General features: G+C 41.0%; 1 protein-coding gene across 3 annotated transcripts in view; it reads right to left on the bottom strand.

Annotated features, from left to right (window-relative positions):
- CDKAL1 (CDK5 regulatory subunit associated protein 1 like 1) overlaps positions 1-20547 on the bottom strand; it is a 652416-nt gene that overhangs the window by 165951 nt on the left and 465918 nt on the right. For 2 of the 3 annotated variants that reach the window (XM_070747379.1, XM_070747381.1), the window contains one exon: positions 9538-10033. The exons of the other annotated variant lie outside the window; for it this stretch is intronic. In XM_070747379.1, coding sequence (XP_070603480.1) covers positions 9842-10033 — 192 coding nt within the window. In that variant the 3' untranslated portion in view covers positions 9538-9841. Of the gene's footprint in view, positions 1-9537; positions 10034-20547 lie in introns of those variants that run through there. 3 annotated transcript variants of the gene reach the window in all.

The raw sequence follows: 20547 nt of genomic DNA, 5'->3' as shown, positions 1-20547 counted from the left end.
ACCTGTGCCTTGTGTGTACCAGAAAATCCCTTTGACATTTAAAAAGGGAGATGTTTCTATTTTTCTGTTTATAAAAACTTTTGGGTTTTCCTTTTATCGTGTGGTGTGTGTCTTCCTGGACTAATTGCTCTGTAATTACGGGCAGTTGAAACACGCCGGCAGAACACTAACCATGGTGCCCTCCACCTTGTTCCATAATATAAACCTAACATTTGTCCACCTCCCTTTTCCTCTCCTACAGATTATCCTAGGCATAGGATGGTTTGTTGGAAGAGCTGCCCGTACTGGCAACAGATAAAACAAAAGGAAACTCAACAAAAACAGGCCTTAATTAAAATCTCTCCAAGGGATATGAAATGCCAACAGAGATTTCAGTCACCCCATTGAGCCTATGTCTGATTAGCTGCCACACATCTGCTTAGTTGCCTAGGATCCATCTGTATTGTTAAGAAGAAATGTATTCTGACTACCTGGATTCATAACAAGATGAAGTGGCAGTTTCAGTTTAACTAACATTTACACATGCTGAGACACTCATCTTCAGAGTACATGTATGTGCAGACACACAGGTTTGCAAAATAAATCTGGGTATAATAAAAAAAGAACATCCTGGAAGAAAATCAAATGCATAATCATTTCCATGACTGTGCCTTATAAATATGCCTAAATAAGGAGAATGTTTATAAAATAGGAAGATTGGTTGGTAGCTAACTAGCACAGCTAGCTTTGATAGAAATTAGAAGATTGTAAACTAAACAATAGTATATTGACAAAATGTACGGTATACAGTGTTCCCTCGCTTTTCGCGGGGTGTGTGTTCCGAGACCGCCCGCGAAAGTTGAATTTCCGCGAAGTAGGGATGCGGAAGTAAATACACTATTTTTGGCTATGAACAGTATCACAAGTCTTCCCTTAACACTTTAGACCCCCAAATTGCAATTTCTCATTCCCTTAGCAACCATTTAGATTATTACTCACCATGTTTATTTATTAAAGTTTATTATAAAAAATATGTATTAAAGGCAGACGAAAGTTTGGCGATGACATATGACGTCATTGGGTGGGAAAAACCGTGGTATAGGGAAAAAACCCGTGAAGTATTTTTTAATTAATATTTTTGAAAAACCGTGGTATAGACTTTTCGCAAAGTTCGAACCCGCGAAAATCGAGGGAACACTGTATTCCAAAGTCAGAGGTACCTAAATAAGGAAGAAATGACACAGGATGGAGTAGTTTTATAAATTAAAGAGGCATAGTGTTAAATTGCTAGACTAGGAGTGGGGAAGATAGAGTGGAGAAGGCCTAGAACTGTGATGGTGAGCCTATGGCATGCATACCACAGGTAACACATGGAGCCATATTGGAGGGCACGCAAGGCATTGCCTTATGTCAGCTCCAACGCACATGCGTGCATAAGACAGCTAATTTTCAGGCTTGGAAGAAGCTTCCCCAAAGCCCCAGAGTGCAAAACACACCATGACAGGTGTTGTGGTTAGCTCTGGCCCAGCTCCTGCCCCAAGGACTGTGGATGTGGGGAAGACAGGCCTGTTTTGCTCCCGGTGGAATCTGCTGATGAAGGCTCCTCTGACCAAGAAGACATGAGTGACAGGGAGGAGGAGAGTGTGGCAGACAGCTCAGAAGGAGATCAATTATCTACCTCCTCCTTGGATTCGGAACAAGAGTTAATGACACAGCCACGCATGCGGAGAGCGATGCATAGGCAACAACAACTGAGAGATTATTATCAAAGAAAATGAGGCCACCTGTGGTTGGGTGGGGCTGTGGTAATTAGTGAGGCTGCTATAAATAGTAGCCTGTGGGTTTGGCCGTTGTGGAGGATTATCTGATCGTTGTGTTTCATGCCTGCTTTGCTGACTTCGACCTTTTGTGTGCTGATTTCCCCCCCGCTTTGAAGCTAAAGCAGAGCAAAGTGTGTTTCACTTCATGAAAGAAGGACTGTGAATTGTCTCACAGCTGCAAGCTAAGTATCTCAGAACTGATAAGGGACTTGTACAAATTACCAGTTTGTTTGGAGATGAGTGCTCTTTGTTATTTATTCATTTATTTATTACTTAGATTTGTATGCCGCCCCTCTCCGAAGACTATACAAAAAGAGTGCTTAGTTTATTTGAATTTTCGGTATAAAGAACATTGTTTTGAATTTTCAAACGTGTGTGTGTCTGAAATTTGTATCTGTGAATTTTCGGGAGGATTCTACCAGAGAGCTCGACAGAACAACAGGCAAACAGGGAATCCGTTTTCTGAATTTCCAGTTTGGCTGCTCCGAGTCCACAGAGAGGGGCGGCATACAAATCTTATTATTATTATTATTATTATTATTATTATTATTATTATTATTATTATTATTAATACTATTAATACTATTATTCTTATTCTTATTCTTATTATTATTCTTCTTATTATTATTATTGGCTATTTATCCAGAGAGGTAAAAATATGATGCAGAAATCCTGATATGAACTATAGATTTTTGTGACTATTTGCCATGATTAAGAGAGCTTAATACACTGTCTATACAAATGCAAGAATCCAATTAATCTATCACACAAAGTGGTTATAAAAACTGTACACTCAGCTTTTCAGCTCCTTTCAGCAAGAACTGGATAAACTCTTTGCATGAATACATAAGATTTGCACTGCTGAAGATCTAGCAAAAACCACCATTTTTTAATAAAGTACATTAATTTCCACATAGGCTTACAAGAGCTATGGTGGCGCAGTGGTTAGAATGTAGTACTGCAGGCTATTTATGCTGCCTGCCGGCTGCCTGCAATTTGGCAGTTTGATTCTGACCATCTCAAGGTTGACTCAGCCTTCCATCCTTCCGAGGTGGATAAAATGAGGACTCAGATTGTTGGGGGCAATATAGGCTGACTTTGTAAACCGCTTAGAGAGGGCTGTAAAAGCACTATGGAGCTGCATATAAGTTTAAATGCTATTTAAATGCAAAAGTGCAGTTTTGTGAAAGTAGGTTAGAACACACTCATGTAGGCATCTCACTGTTTTGACCTATGAAGAATTCTCAGATGTGGCCTTCTGCTTTTCTGGCCAAGACAATGATGAAAAAGCAATGCTAATGGTACACAAAATTTCAGAGCAGAAAGCATGTGAGATGTTAAACCATTCAAAGCAGCTCTGATGAAGAAGCATTTAGTAAAAGCATGACTAGTAAATGGTTTTTCTGTGTTATGCTTCCCTGCCTCTCCACTTGGGTACTTACACTATATTTTCACAACGTGAGGGATTTCACAGGAGTATCATTCAGATGTATTTCTGTTAAGCACATATTTCCCTTAGACTTAAAATGGAATCCCACAATAAAAAACGATGGATTTTTTAGCCCTGGCAATATAAATGTTTGAACATAAGAAGGTAAGAAGAGGCATGCTGAATCAGGCCAAAGCCCATCAAGTTCAGCGTTCTGTGTCACATGGAGATCTTGAGTGGAAAGAGAAAGCAAAACTCTCCTTTTCCCTTGACCTCCAACAAATGGTACTCAAGGGAATCCTGCCTGCCTCAACCAACATAGAGGCGGCACTTGGACATGAGATAGAATTAGGGTGGGGATGACTTGAGCAGATGGAACAAATATTTCTTTTCAGAAATTATTTGTACACTGATATTCTTTCTTTCCAAATAAATAACTCAAGATGTTAGGCTGAGGGAATATTCCCATTCAATCACCTTGGTCTGGTTTATATCCAGGGCTATTAAATGATGTTTCATAGACATTTTTTTTTAAAAAAAACCATCCAATTCTTTTCACTGAAAGAACTATGAGTATTGTCTTTCATATTCTTTAACAAAATTTCAATGCTTCTAATAAAACCAAAAGTATTATTATTTACCACTATTCATTTGAAATTAATAAAACAATTTGGTTTTTACAATATTTGATTCTACCATAACCTCTTGGGTAAAGTGGTTTATGTAATTGGACATTTTATATTCCTTTATGTAGACAAAAATAGTTTTATAACGTTGGAATCAGTTTAATTTATTTGGAACAATTTAACTTGTTCGAATAGAACAGAACAGAGTTGAGAGAGACCTTGGAGTTATTCAAGTCCAACCGTCTGCTAAGACAGGAAATCTTATACAAGTGGCATGCAGAACCATATATGAGGGCACGCGAGGTGTTGCCCTATGTCAGCTCCAGTGTACATGTGTGCACTGGTCAGCTTATTTTCAGCCTTTCGGGGGGTGGGGGAGGCCATTTTCGCCCTTCCCAGGTATCAGGAAAGCCTCCAGAGCCTTTGGAAGGCAAAAAACACTAGAACTCCCGAGGCTTCAGTGAGGCCTGCTGCATGTATGTGTGTGGGGGAGGGCATTGCATAATGGGTGTGGGCACAAGCGTGTGCACTATCGCACACGCACACCATTTTTGCACCTGTTCTTCCGGGCTGCTTCAATCGCCTGTAATTACAGGGTAATTATTCCAGGAAGACACACACCACACGATAAAAGGAAAACCCAAAAGTTTTTATAAACAGAAAAACAGAAACAGCTCCCTTTTTAAATATCAAAGGGATTTTCTGGTACACACAAGGCACAGGTTAAATGCAATCCAATTGCTCACCCAATAACTGGGTAATTGAGTCCAATTCTAAAGTCCAGAGAGTCCACACACAATCTTGAACAGCATAAAAACCATGATCTTGACGAAACAATGAATCAGATAAACTGCCATGAGGCTAAAACACCAGGCTGCACTTTTATCTGTAGCACTAATTACAGCAGCCCCACCCAACCACAGGTGGCCTCATTTTCTCTTGTGATAATCTTTCAGTTGTTGTCTCCTATGCATCACTCTACGCATGCGTGGATGTGTCATTAATTCTTGTTCAGAATTCAAGGATGATACAGATGATTGATCTCCTCCTGGGCTGTCTGCCAAACTCCCCTCTTCCCTGTCACTCACGCTTCCTTGGTCAGAGGAGGCCTTGTCGGCAGATTCCATCGAGAGCAAAACAGGCCTGCGGCATGTGGATGTCTCCCCCACATCCACCTCCACATTCCTTGGGGCAGGAGCTGGGCCAGAGCTAACCACAACAGCACCAGAGCAAAAAAGAGGTTCACCATCACTGCCTTATACCATTTCTGACAAATGATGGTCCAACCTCTTCTTAAAAACTTCCAATGCTGAAGCACCCACAACTTCTGGAGGCAAGTGCTTCCACTGGTCAATTGTTCTTTCGGGAAATTTCTCCTTTATTTAGTTTGCTTCATTTTTCTTTCTTTTTGTAGTTTTGCAGGACAACACAATACAAGACATTTTACTGCCATCTGCTCAGAACATTCTATCATGTGCTTGAGAACATAAAGGTTTGTGATCAGCTGATGTGTATGAAACAGGAACTTGGGAATTATGGTCTATTATTTCAAAAAAGGAACTATTTTTTCTTTCATTTCACTTTTCAGGCAAATAATTTTTGCAAGATGAAATATTTCATTCTGAAAAGCTTGAGAGCATGTATGTAGAATAGAAAGAGGTGGAATGTCACAATATAAGCAATTAACTTTCTTTATTGCCATTTCCCCCCCACATGCAGGATAAGAATAGAATAGAGTAGAATAGAATAGAACAAAAAAAAAAGCTGTTTACCACCTGTATCGCACTATGGATACTTTTTATTTTTTGTTTGTTTGTTTTCATTTTTTCTTTTGTTTTGTCTTTTTTTGATTACATATGTTTTTTGTGTTTTTAATGCATATAACTAATAAAGATTATTTTTTAAAAAGTTATTAAAAGACTAGAATTTTATTGGCAAACTGTAACGGGTTTTAGAACCCACTACTGTAGCAAAACCTATCGTGATCTTGCAATAGTACAGCTGCCTTCCAAAAAGGATTCTTCCTGGGGATGGTTTATTATTCACTACTGTGGAAATCTCATATGAAACCTTAAAGAGATTGTCTTCTTTTTCCTATGCTCAGTTTGGGACTAGAATCTCTATTTTATCGCCTTGCATCAATTTTTAGATTCATTGAAGGACAAGCTGCTTTCTTCTTCACTGCAAATTGTATACGATAGTGCACAATCACGGCCTTTACAGACATGCTGTATATCTTAGGGCAACTCATGTTTTTTCACTTGAGCTTCCTCTGTCTAAGCACCGATATATATTCTTCTGGAAAATATCCTAGGGGTATAATACATACTTGGTTTGATTATGTGTTTTTATCCTTGCATGCCACTCAAGAGTCACTATTGTGAAATGGGAGACCATATAAATTATTTAAATATAAACAAACAAATCAGAGATTCACATTCCAAGAGAAATATACATACAGTGGTACCTCTACTTAAGAACGCCTCTACTTAAGAACTTTTGTAGATAAGAACCAGGTGTTCAAGATTTTTTTTTGCCTTTTCTTAAGAACCATTTTCTACTTAAGAACCCGAGCCCGGAAAAATTTCCCAGGAAATTTGAGAGCGGCACGAAGGCCTGGTCAGTTTCCTGCCATTCCCCCTGGGTTTCTCTCTCTGGCGCAGTGTATGGGAGGCAGCCTAGCACCCGGTATATGGGAGGCGCATGCTCCTCCTTGCCGCCTCAGAGTCCCTCTTTTTTTTAAAACCCTTAAAGTTTTGGATTTTTTTTTATTCCCATCTCACCTTCTTCGTTCGGCAGCGACTATCCTCTTCCTCCTCTTCTTCCTCCTCCTCCTCCCACCCAAATTCTGAGCTTTTATTTCTTTCCTTTGGGGTTTGCACATACAGTATTATTTGCTTTTACATTGATTCCTATGGGGAAAATTGCTTCTACTTACAAACTTTTCTACTTAAGAACCTAGTTCTTAAGTAGAGGTACCATTGTATATGCTTGCAATATAATAGAATAGAATAGAATTAGAATAGAATAGAATTCTTTATTGGCCAAGTGTGATTGGACACACAAGGAATTTGTCTTTGGTGCATATGCTCTCAGTGTACATAAAAGAAAAGATACATTTGTCAATACATCATCAGAAATAGTGTGTGTAACTATTACAACTCTTAAAAGTTGTTTTGTGCAGCTCTCTTTCCCTACATGTGCATTTTAATTTGAGCTACTAGAATCTGTTGTATTAAATGGGTACATATGAGAATTATGTTTTCTTAGTATTCCAGACGATACCCTATTCGCCAATGTAAAGGATGGTCTATAGGTCTTAGTGGCATCTCGAATTGATACACACAACAGTCTTTGTTATAAAAGTCAAGCTAATATTTTTTTTAAAAAACAAACAGAGCACACCATGCTAGGAACATCATGTGTGTGGGCAGACCATGCTGCTTTCCCACATGTATTCTGATTTGAAGGAATCCATAGCTTTTGAAGTTGCCAGCCTTATACATGGGATATGAGAAATTCTATTTTCACTCATACCACAGTGAGAGATTAGCAGCTTGAAATCACTTTGACAGTTTGTTACTCTATTGCATACTGCAGGGAATTTTAATTCCAACCTGTGAAATTGTAATTGCTTCTCAAACAGGACAGAGGAATTCTGGGTAATGGCTCCATCTAAGCTCAATATCAGAATTGCCAGTTGCTGCCACTTTAAATATTACTTGCTGTAATTCAAATATAACTTCAGCTTTCCATTAGGAGTTTGGATTGGGACTGAAACAAACAGGAACTGTCAGATGTCATGAAATCTACAAGCCGAAATATGACAGAGCTTAGAAGGTACATAACTCACTGGTTGTTATAAACAATACTCAGTCCGAATTAATCTTGAAGTATGACTTTGAATGTCCTTAACTGTATACATAAAATATCGAATTAAAATGGATTAGGTAATTTTAAAGCAGAATAATAAGATGTTATTATTTACATTTGAAGGGCAAAATTACTTGGCACTTTTATTCTTGTCTAAGGCCTCTTTTAAGGTCTCAGAGGATATTTTTTAAAAAATATTTTCTGTAATTTTAGATAATTCAGTATGGAATGTATTGGTAGATAATCTCACAAAAACAAAGAATAGACTAAATAAACCGAGTTAGAATGACTAACTCCTCATTACTGTCTCTTAGTGAATCTCTTCTCAAGTTTAGGCTGGGAATGATCTCACGCTAGTTGAATTTCCTAGAGAGAATAGTTTAAAATTTCCATCCTCCCCACTTGTCTGCTCTGACTGACTGCCAAGAGTTCTGAAGGGCCGTGAGACCACAAAATAATCCCAGCAGGTAAGTAAAAGCAGATGCTCTGGCTTCTGTCCTGAAAACACTCTATGGTTGTTGGCTTCCTCAAAGGCCCAATTCCTATAAAACTCCTGGGACCATAAAGTCTCCTCAATATAGAACTCAGAACTTCCTTGTAAAAACTGGGCCTTTCATTTAATTAGCAGCGGATTACAATTTTAGAATATCTGAAGTGGACTACCAAAATGGAGAGAGTTCCTGAATTGTTCATCCATTGGATGAGCTTATAGTCTTTGAAGCAATGCTTTGAAACTTTTCAAATGTGTTGGCCTATAAAATATGGCAACATTGCTCCTTTATGGCTATAGGAGGAAGAGAGAAATTATCTTATGGCAAGGAAACCTTCCACTGCAATGAATACAGAAAGTTTGATTGCCTGAGAATTTGTACAAACTGGAGTAAATGAAATTTGATTACATTTTTGCTTAAGGAAGCTGATATGAATCGACAATGTATTGATCATGGTAGATGAAGAACACTCAATATGAAAAGCGAAACATTAAAGTCTTTATCGAGTCATCTATTTTGTGTCTCTGTGTATTTAAATACCTATCAGACAACAGTTTTGCTTTTGGTTTAGATCATGGATGCCCTGCGGCTGCTCAGGGACCAGCTGTGTCTCTGCTGGCTCCATGCCCGGAGGAGGATGACAGCGCAGAGGAGGGGGCTGAACAGTCGGACAGGGGAGAGGAGAGTCAGGAATGGGATGGAGAACAGCATGAGAGCCCTGGGGGGGGGCCCTCTCCCCAGCCAGTAGCTTGGAGTCATTAGGTGATGACGCACAAGCTGTCATTGACATGAGACAGAGACGTTCAGAGCAACGAAAGGAGCAGTTAAAGAAATATTTTCACCATTGAATTAGAAACAGCTGGGTTTGGGTGTGGTCCTCATCAGCAGGGTTTAAAAGGCAGGCAAGGCCTTGAAGCCATGTGGAGTGTTATCAATTGGAGTTGCGGTGACCTGTTTTGATTCTCAGCGTCTCTGATCTTAGCTTGTGGCCTCGCAGTCTGGAAGACTCGTGGAAGGTGTCTGTTTGCTATCTACAGCTTCGTCTTGGCAGCAAGAATCTGGTATTGCTTCATGGACTATTCCCTTCGTGTATATATTTGAAGTTCCAGCGTTTTTCCTGTTTGTAAGGACATTTTCTGTTACCTGTGTTTTCCTTGAATTATATAAACTGCCTTTGCCTTTTACCAGTGTGTCTGCCTTCTCTTTTTGGGTTGGTATTGGCTTCTGGAGTGACCCAGACAGAACAGATATGTATAAGTTTAGTGGTCTGACAACTTTGAACTGAATATTTTCATTACTGAAGAAAGAGTGACTCAAGGTGGTTTTCAACTATCATTTTTAATAAGGCTCCAGGTGAACACAATAACAAGGAATTAGCTGTTATTTAAGAAATATAGTTGCAACTTTCTAAAAACCTTCATCCACGTGCTTATGAAAATGAAGCTATTTTATGAAAAATTGAGATGTTGAAATCCTGATTTTTTAAAAAAGAAGAAGACAAAGAACATCTACCAGTTCAGGAAAGCTTTATACAGATTCTGATGATCAAATATTAGATTCTGAAGTTCCCAACAGGCAAGCTGTTATCTGTTGATGGAATAACCATTCCGCACAGTTTTCTATTTAAATGTCTCCATAGTAAAAGGCAATAAGAACTGCTAGAAGAGCCACACTTAGTGACAGCATCTTCAGCAGTTTTCCCTCGTGTTGCCAAGGCAACTGCATCACCATCCTGTGGCTCAATTGTACGATTTGCCGCTCAACAGATGGACGGGCTTTTGATTCTGAGTCATTCTCCAGTGCATGTCTGAACTCCTGTGGAGAAATGCAGAAATTAAATTGAGAACAACTGCAGACAACATTTGGCATATATCACGCACAAAGGATATTTTACATTAAGTCTGAATAAGCTAATCCTTCTTTCATCTTACTCTAAGTGGAAAAACTTGGTTAATCTCTTCAAAGACATAAACTGCTAAAATAACACAGCTATCGCCAGCTAGAGGGCTAAAATCCCACTGTTTTAAATCATGTCTGTTCACTTGTTTTTAGCATCATTACAAGACCATGTCCATGTTAAAGCGACTCAGCAGCATTGCTGTCATTTACACAGTATAGCACAGTGATGGCGAACCTTTTTTTTTTGCTCGGGTGTGAGTGCCCACACCCATAATTCAATGCCTGGGGAGGATGAAAACAGCTTCCCCGCTCCCCGGGGGACCCTCTGGAGCCCAGAAACAGCCTGTTTCCCAACTTCTGGTTGGCCCAGTAGGCTCATATTTCACCCTCCCCAAGCTCCAAAGGATTCCCTGGAGCCAGGGTAGGATAAAAACACCCTTCCCCATCTCCCCAAAGGCTTTCTGGAAGCCAAAAACGCCCTCCCAGAGCCTCTGTGTGAGCCAAAAATCAGCTGGCCAGCACACACATGGATGTTGGAGCTGAGCTAGGGCAACGGCTCATGTGCCAGCGGATATGGCTCCATGTGCCACCTGTGGCACCTGTGCCATAGATTCACCATCACTGGTACAGTAATACCTGTAGATACGAGCTGCTCCACATGCAAGTATTCCAAGTTACGAGCCGAGACGCGAGCAAAATTTCTGTTCAACACCCGAGCTCAAATTCGGGATACGAGCCAAGCTTCCACTAGGTGGCGCAAGAATCTCCTTGCTTCCAGTTATCTCGGTGCGAAAAACAAAGTCTAAAGGCATTCGTTAGAGATGCGAGTAGATCGACTTACAAGCTCGGGTCTGGAACGAATTAAACTCATATGTTGAGGTACCACTGTATAGCACAACCAAATCTGATCATTCTTTCTGTCTCACTGTATGTCAACTCAGCATGTCCCAATATTCTCTTTACCGTCTTTTCCTTCTCTCTCTCGTGAGACAGCTTCACTGAAATCTTCAGATTGAGAAAACAATGTGATGATCATGTATATATTCACTAGGTATGAAGAGGGAGCATACACATTGGGAATCCAAAGGTGGATGCAATTTCCTAGTACTTGAATTTTAAAGCCGGGGTGGCACAGTAGGTAGAGTGCTGTACTGCAGGCCACTGAAGCTGACTGTAGATCTGCAGGTCAGCAGTTCAAATCTCATCACCAGCTCAAGGTTGACTCAGCCTTCCATCCTTCCGAGATGGGTAAAATGAGGACCCAGATTGTGGGGGCAATAGGCTGGCTCTGTTAAAATGTGCTATTGCTAACATGTTGTAAGCCGCCCTGAGTCTAAGGAGAAGGGCGGCATAAAAGTTGAATAAATAAATAAATGAAAGTATGCCACTAGGTACCTGTGCATACTTTCAGAGGGAAAGTGATGTGCATGAGGTGCTCAAAATGCGCCACTGCTTCATCTCAGTTTTCCTGGATGAAATAACATACTGCTCAAAAAAATAAAGGGAAAACTCAAAGAACACATCCTAGATCTCAATGAATGAAATATTCTCATTGAATGCTTTGTTCTGTACAAAGTTGAATTTGCACAATAGCATGTGAAGTTTTATTGTCAATCACTGTTGCTTCCTAAGTGGACAGTTTGATTTCACAGAAGTTTGATTTACTTGGAGTTATATTGTGTTGTCTAAGTGCTCCCTTTATTTTTTTTTTGAGCAGTGTATATCGCATTTATCATTTCCAGCAGGAGGAATTGGTACGGTGTTGCATACACAGTGGCATCACACCAGATCTCCACCAGACTATGTCCTCGTGATAATAAGTCAAGCACAAAGATTCCATTAAGCAGGGACAATTACAGAGCAATAGCAGATATAATTTAAAAAGGATACAAAAAGGAAAGGTATGTTTCTTTGATAGCAGCAGCATTGGCTATATTGACTAACATGTACTACATGTAGCACGCAGGTTCTTGTTGTTGTTGTTGTTGTTATTATTATTATTATTATTATTATTATTATTATTATTATTATTATTATTATTATTATTGCTAATTAGACTTATAAGCCACCACTTTCCAAAGACTCGGGGCGGCTCAAGGAACACAATACAAAAACTATATGCGTTATTAAATCTAATAATTAAAAACTATAAGCTAAAATCGCATTACATTAAAAAGCAGTCAATAACTCAATCACATCCACACATAACATTTAATGGTCAGAAAAGGGGGGGCATGATCTAACTGGTTATGCTTTTCTACTGCCTTCCCCCACTTGTCACAGGCCACATTCAAATTCAGAACGTGGATTGTCAATCTTCAAGCCTTGATTTTCCCAAGGAGGCCGATCAAACCACAGGATTCTGCTGATTAGCTGGAGCAATCAGACGAGGAAGCATGACCCACAAGCTCCAGGACTCATTGCATGCAGTGGACCAGCGGAGCAACGCTATTCAATATGGCTCCTCACTAGACAAAGGGCAAGGCCTATAAGTAATTGCAGCCAGCTGTCTGCAGAAAAAGTTTATGTGGCTGTTCTGCCATAAGCCTTTGTGGGAAACAACACTTCAAAATTCGAGCTCATGACTCTTGCTCCTGGTTTTCCTTGCTCTTGAAAACATTGACTATTGGAGTGCCTCACTTGGCTCTTTGACTCCTGGAATGAATTTGGAGTATGCTATTTCTGTCTTAAATGGACTTATTCATGCAAGCACTCTTTGCACAGACTCTGGTTTACAATCCTGTCCTTCCATTCCTTGCTAACTGTGTCTGCAACCCGAGACAGAATGCTACCCACTATGACTGGTAAGGATGGCACTGTAGCAGTTGTGCAGCATTAGCAGGAAACGGCAGAAGTCTCCTGCCGCATGAGTCCTAGCGACCGCTTAAGTCCCACAGAGTCGACCTTCTCCAGGTCCTGTCAACTAGACAATGACGCTTGGCAGGACCTAGGAGAAGAGCCTTCTCTGAGGGGGCTCCGGCCAGTGAAGGGCTACCAAAATTTTTACTACCACACTGTGGGCGTGGCTTATGCAGGCTGCCCTGCATTTTCTTTCAACATCTTTCAGTGCAAATTGGGTGCTCTGGGGTGGAGTTCCATTTTTGCTACCCCACTGCATTCCACCCCATCCGGGCAGCAGCCTACCCCTGGCTCCGGCCCTTTGGAATCAGTTCCCCCTAGAGATTCATAATGCCCCCACCCTCCTTGCCTTCTGCAAGAGTCCAAAGATGATGATGATGATGATAATAATAATAATAATAATAATAATAATAATAATAATTTATTGGATTTGTATGCCACCCCTCTCCGCAGACTCGGGGTGGCAAACAACAATAATAAACACAACATGTACAATCCAATAATAAAAACAGCTAAAAACCTCTATTATAAAACCAAACATACACACAAACATACCATGCATAACTTGTAATGGCCTAGGGGGAAGAGCTATCTCAACTCCCCTATGCCTGGCGGTATAAATGAGTCTTGAGTAGTTTACGAAAGACAGGGAGGGTGGGGGCAGTTCTAATCTCCGGGGGGAGTTGGTTTCAGAGGGCCGGGGCCGCCACAGAGAAGGCTCTTCCCCTGGGGCCCGCCAAACGACATTGTTTAGTTGACGGGACCCGGAGAAGGCCAACTCTGTGGGACCTTATCGGTCGCTGGGATTCGTGCGGTAGCAGGCAGTTCCGGAGGTAATCTGGTCCATTGCCATCTATGCCACTAGGCTTGGTGCCACTATACTGTAGCCACTATACTCTAGCCCCTTGGCTGACGAATGTGATGTATGTCTGTTGTTTGGGAATGAGTGATTTTTAATGTTATTGGGGCTTATAGATTAATTAATTTAAATTAATTGGATTACGATGTTTATATTGTTTCTTTTATATGTTGTAAGTCGCCCCGAGTCCTCGGAGAGGGGCGGCATATAAATCTAATTAATAAAAATAATAAAGCGCAATTCCTCACCTAGAGTCTGGCCCCAGCAGAATGGCACATGCCTTGTTGAAAAGGCCACAAGTAGTGGTGCAATCCCCTTCATGTGGGGATACCTTTCAAAAGTGGCTGGAATTAGATTTTAGATTTAGATTTAGATTTAGATTTATTGGATTTATATGCCGCCCCTCTCCGCAAACTCGGGGCGGCTCACAACAACAATAAAACAGTACATAATAACAAATCCAATGCCCACCAATCTAATTACAGTTTAAAATTAATAAATTTATAAAACAATCCCGATATATATAAAAACAGACACACAGTCAATCAATCAATGGCAAAACAACATGGGCAAGGGGGGATGTTTAGTTCCCCCATGCCTGACGGCAGAGGTGGGTCTTAAGGAGTTTACGAAAGGCAGGGAGGGTGGGGGCAGTCCTAATCTCAGGGGGGAGCTGGTTCCAGAGGGTCGGGGCCCCCACAGAGAAGGCTCTTCCCCTGGGTCCCGCCAGACGGCATTGTTTGGTCGACGGGACCCGGAGAAGGCCGACTCTGTGGGACCTAACCGGTCGCTGGGGCAAGATTTTATTTATTTTATTTATTTTTATTACTTAGATTTGTATGCCGCCCCTCTCCGAAGACTCGGGGCGGCTCACAACATGTAAAAACAAATCATAAGCAATCAGACAAATTTAAAATATTTAAATATTTAAAAAACCCATATACTAACAGTCATACACACAGACATACCATGCATAAATTAGATGTGATAGACAGGATGCTAACTAGCACAAAGTATCTAGATTGCAAAACGCTGAACTGACAGAGCTGCAGCCTACCATTTATGGAACGATTTAAGTTACTGGCATTGACCATTCAAAAGTAAAAAGCTGAGAAATTGCCTCTCGTTCTATGAGACTGCCCTTTTATTGAGATTAGCCAGAAAGGCTTTCTGAAGGGGCCCCTCTTATGAGAAACCTGGCGGTCTGATATGTAGGAGGGAAGGATTCTTTTGCATGGCTCCAAGCAGTAGCGGATTACTATTGGTACGGTCAACGCTATCATACCAGTAGCGAAAATAGAGCTGCACATGCATACAAGCATGCATCTGAGCGAGATTTTGCTTCGGCGCATGCGCAGAATCTCACTGGGACGTGCACGCCGGAGACATGGAGCTGCGCACACAGAGCACCGGTAGCAACAGAAGCGGCAACCCCTGCCTGGTTCCAGCTATGGCATACCTGCTTCAATGACAATGGTCTCCCCCTCCTCTCCTCATCTGTTAAGATACCGTATTTTGGGGAGTATAAGACGCACATTTTTCCTCCCTAAAAGAGGCCGAAAATTTGGGTGCGTCTTATACTCCAAATGTAGCTTTTTTTTGGAAGCTTTTCCCCCCTAGCCCTAACTAGGTGCTAATGATCTTCCCGGCTTCCTACTCCCTCTAAAGAAGGATTTTTTTCCTGTCCTAAGTGTTTGCAGGCTTGTTTTCATTTCTACTCCCCCTGAAAAAGGCTTTTCCAGCTCTAACGTGGTGCTAACAATCTTCCTGGCTTGCAGCATTTATTTTTATTCCTACTCCCTCTGAAGCAGATTTTCCTGCCCTAAGTCTTTGCAGGCTTGTTTTCATTTTAACCAGGGGATAAAATAATGTGCTGAAGCTGAACAGACTAAGGATGCTAGCCAGATGAATACCTGGTAGGTAAATTTTTCCCTTATTTTCCTCCCCTAAAACTAAGGTGCATCTTATACTCCAGTGCATCTTATATTCTGAAAAATATGGTATTCATGAACTAGGAGGGCAATGTTAACAAGGTTAGCCAATGAATAGGCATGAATCAGCCAATAGGAGCTAGCCACTTCCGAGTCCATGCAGAGAATCAAAACTGAATACTTAAGCTTAAGGCTGGGCGTGGCTCCAGGTCCACACTCTGTATTCTTCCACTCTGAACTCTGCTGAAATGAAACTAACTGTTCTCTGCTGTTTGTAATGTAACTGATTGAAGAAGAATTCTACTAGTGCAGGGGTAGGCAAAGTTGGCTGTTCTATGACATGTGGACTTCAACTCCCAGAATTCCTGCGCTAGCATGATTGTCTCAGGAATTCTGGGAGTTGAAGTCCACAAGTCATAGAAGAGCCGACTTTGCCTACCCCTGTACTAGTGGCATTGCTTTGGTAAGGCCACACCTGGAATACTGCATTCAGTTTTGGTCACCATGATATAAAAAGGATGTTGAGACTCTAGAAAGAGTGCAGAGAACAGCAACAAAGATGATTAGGGGAATGGAGGCTAAAACATATAAAAGAACGGCTGGGGGCTAAAACATATAAATGAATGGTTGCAGTAAATGGGCATGGCTAGTTTAATGAAAAGAAGGACTAGGGGAGATATGATAGCAGTGTTCTGATATCTCAGGGATTGCTACAAAGAAGAGGGAGTCAGGCTATTCTCTAAAGCACCTGAGGATAGGACAAGAAGCAATGGGTGGAAATTAATCAAGGAGAGAAGCAACTTGGAACTAAGGAGAAATTTCCTGACAGTTAGAACAACTGATCAGTGGAATTGTTTGCCTCCAGAATTTGTGAGTGCTCCAACACTGGAAGTTTTTAAGAAGATTTATTTATTTTTATTTATTTATTCAATTTTTATGCCGCCCTCCTTAGACTCAGGGCGGCTTGCAACATGTTAGGAATAGCACTTCTTAACAGAGGCAGCCTAGTGTCCCCACAATCCGGGTCCTCATTTTACCCACCTCGGAAGGATGGAAGGCTGAGTCAACCTTGAGCCGGTGATCAGATTTGAACTGCTGACCTACAGATCTACAGTCAGCTTCAGTGGCCTGCAGTACAGCACTATACCTGCTGCGCCACTCCAGCTCTCAACAAGATGTTGGATAACATTTGTCTGAAGTAGTGTGGGGTCTCCTGCCCAAGCAGGGGGTTGGAGTAGAAGACCTCCAAGATCCCTTCCAATTCTGGTTTGTTTTTTTTTTAAAAAATATTATTATGTCAATACAACATAGCAAACAAGATCACTATGCTGGATTTCGTATTTCATCAGCAGTCGGGCACTTCCCAAGCACCTAGGACTGCGTGATGTAGCGGCAAATTATGTGTGCCGATCCTAGTAAAGCGGCCTTTTGCAATTGACAGATGGAGATTTTGTCAATTCCGATGGTTTTCAAATGTCTGCTGAGATCCTTTGGCACTGCGCCCAGCATGCCAAGTACCACTGGGACCACTTTCACTGGCTTATGCCATAGTCATTGCAGCTCGATTTTTAGATCTTCGTATTTCACTAATTTCTCTAGCTACTTCTCCTCAATTCTGCTGTCCCCTGGGATTGCGATGTCGATGATCCATACTTTCTTTTTCTCCACAATCAGGATGTCTGGTGTGTTATGCTTCAGAATTCGGTCAGTCTGAAGTCGGAAGTCCCACAGTAGTTTTGCTTGCTCATATTATTAATATATCATCATCATCATCATCATCATTATTATTATTATATTATGTTTATAAAGAAATTTATGTATCCAGCTGAATCAATCACCTGTATGTGCTTCTGGTTTTGAAACAAACTTTAATTATCTCTTTTGTCAGGATTTTAAACTGAAAGTAATTCTAATGATACTGATTCTATACTGATTTTTGTTTTGTTTTTCCATTGCTGTAAGATGCATTAAATGCTTATAAAGAGAAAGATTGGGTACATTCAGTAACAATGATAATAATAATAAAAGCAGAGTGAAACCACAGAAGGGAATTCTGACCACCTGGTCATAATGGCCCCTTGTCCTTCCAGCTGAATGGCAGTTACGCCCCAGGCCTTTTCCTTAGTAATCTGTAACAACTAATCTAACACAGCAAGCAATCTCCATATCCATTTCTGCCTAGCTTGGAACAGAAAACTAAAAGATCATCCATGAATGTGCCTGCACCAAGAAAGAAATACAAAACAAGCAAAATGACTGAACTCACAAGGGAGGACCACTAAAAAGTGTTTGGCCATAGAATGGGAATCTTGATTAGGAAGGACGTAAACGGAATTCCCTGGGGTTTTGAGACAAGAACCCTGAAGAAAAAAAACCCAGACAAAGGAATGGAGAAGGAAGTGAAAAAGCCCCGTAATAGGGCTTATTAAATCAGTTTTTTTAAAAAAGAGGAAGAACAAAGGTTCATGCCTCCGCTACCTATACCAGTGTTTCCCAACCTTGGCCATTTGAAGGTATCTGGACTTCAACTCCCAGAATTCCCCAGCCAGCATTTGCTGGCTGGAGAATTCTGGGAGTTGAAGTCCAAAAATCTTTAAGTGGCTAAAGTTGGGAAACACTGATCTATGCAATGATTGACAATAGAAAAAAAATAAATAAGATAAATTTGAATACTTGGTATTGGGAGGCAAATATGATTGAACAGATATAATAGAAACTTGTGACTCCTGCAACTGGAATATAGAAACCGAAGGATTTAAACAGGAACAAGAGAAAACAATATGAGTTTGAGTGAAACCTCCATACCAAAGACGTCATTGGTTTTATTTATTTATTTATTTATTTATTTATTTATTCAATTTTTATGCCGCCCTTCTCCTTAGACTCAGGGCGGCTTACAACATGTTAGCAATAGCACTTTTTTAACAGAGCCAGCCTATTGCCCCCACAATCTGGGTCCTCATTTTACCCACCTCGGAAGGATGGAAGGCTGAGTCAACCTTGAGCCGGTGATGAGATTTGAACTGCTGACCTTCAGATCTACAAGTCAGCTTCCGTGGCCTGCAGTACAGCACTCTACCTGCTGCACCACCCCGGCTCAATAGTGCCCTCCTCTTCCTCCTTTATTAACCCTTGAGTGTTTAAACTTTATTTTCTGCTTTTTAAATTAAGACCCTGAGATAGGGAGCTCGGAAAAATTTCTGCGTGAGAATCTGAGAATCTGCTATCATTCAGAATAAAACATCGTGGGATGGATCTTAGTCATTCTGTCACAAGCTAATTGTGAGCTTAGGGCTTTGGGTTGATTAACTGAGCAGGAAAATCGATTCGGAATTTTTGGCACCCACAATTTTGATACCCTTAATTAATTTTTCCTGAATGGTGATAATCTGAGTAAAGGATTGTAGCTTTGCCATCATACATGCACAGATGAAGCAGTCTGCATGGTTAAACTTCAGTAAAAGAAGTCCATTATACAAGAACATTAGCTGAGCAGTTATAGTTATTTGCAGAAGATCTCCTAGAAATCTGGCTCAAGTGCCTGTTCCCCCAATCCTGATTTTCTTTAAAATAAATTTGCAGCAACCACATCCAACTTTAGGTTGAGGCCAAGCAGGCACTGACCTAAGATGCCAAAGCTTATGAGGTGCCAACACTGTCCCAATGCAGAACTGTGCCGCAAGATCAATCATGGGCTTTCCTAGATATGCCCATGACTCGTCAACACTCCGTGCCCTGCACTGGCTGCCAATCAGTTTCCGGTCACAATTCAAAGTGTTGGTAATGACCTATAAAGCCCTAAATGGCATCGGACCAGAACACCTTCGGGACCATCTTCTGCCGCACGAATCCCAGCGGCCAATTAGGTCCCACAGAGTTGGCCTTCTCCGGGTCGCATTGACTAAGCAATGCCGTTTGGTGGGACCCAGGGGAAGAGCCTTCTCTGTGGCGGCCCCGGCCCTCTGGAATCAACTAACCCCAGAGATTAGAAATGCTCCCACCCTCCTCGCATGTCACAAGTTGTTGAAAACCCACCTATGTCGCCAGGCATGGGGAAATTGATATACCCACTAGCTATTACGGTTTATGTATGATTTGATTGGGTTGTGTGACTATTTTAATCACAAGGGTTTTAATTGTTTTTTAAGTACTGCATTTGTATACTATTATTGTTGTGAGCAGCTCCGAGCCTCCAGAGAGGGGCGGCATACAAATCTAATAAATTATTATTATTATTATTGTTGTTGTTGTTGTTATTGTTGTTATTATTATTATGTCAATACAACACAGCAAACGAGATCACTATGCTGGATTTCGTATTTCATCACCAGTCGGGTGCTTCCCAAGCACCTAGGACTGCGTGATGTAGCGGCAAATTATGTTTGCCGATCCCAGTAAAGCAGCCTTTTGCAATTGACAGATGGAGATTTTGTCAATTCCGATGGTTTTCAAATGTCCGCTGAGATCCTTTGGCACTGCACCCAGCGTGCCAAGTACCACTGGGACCACTTTCACTGGCTTATGCCAGAGTCGTTGCAGCTCAATTTTTAGATCTTCGTATTTCACTAATTTCTCTAGCTGCTTCTCCTCAATTCTGCTGTCTCCTGGGATTGCGATGTCGATGATCCATGCTTTCTTTTTCTCCACAATCAGGATGTCTGGTGTGTTATGCTTCAGAATTCAGTCAGTCTGAAATCGGAAGTCCCACAATAGTTTTGCTTGCTCATTTTCGACCATTATTATTATTATTATTATTATTATTATTATTATTATCATCATTA

Source organism: Erythrolamprus reginae, chromosome 3 (genome assembly GCF_031021105.1).
Source record: "Erythrolamprus reginae isolate rEryReg1 chromosome 3, rEryReg1.hap1, whole genome shotgun sequence".
Classification (NCBI taxonomy): Eukaryota; Metazoa; Chordata; class Lepidosauria; order Squamata; family Dipsadidae; genus Erythrolamprus; species Erythrolamprus reginae.
Note: the sequence above shows the minus strand (reverse complement) of the source record. Positions and strands in the feature narration are given on the sequence as shown.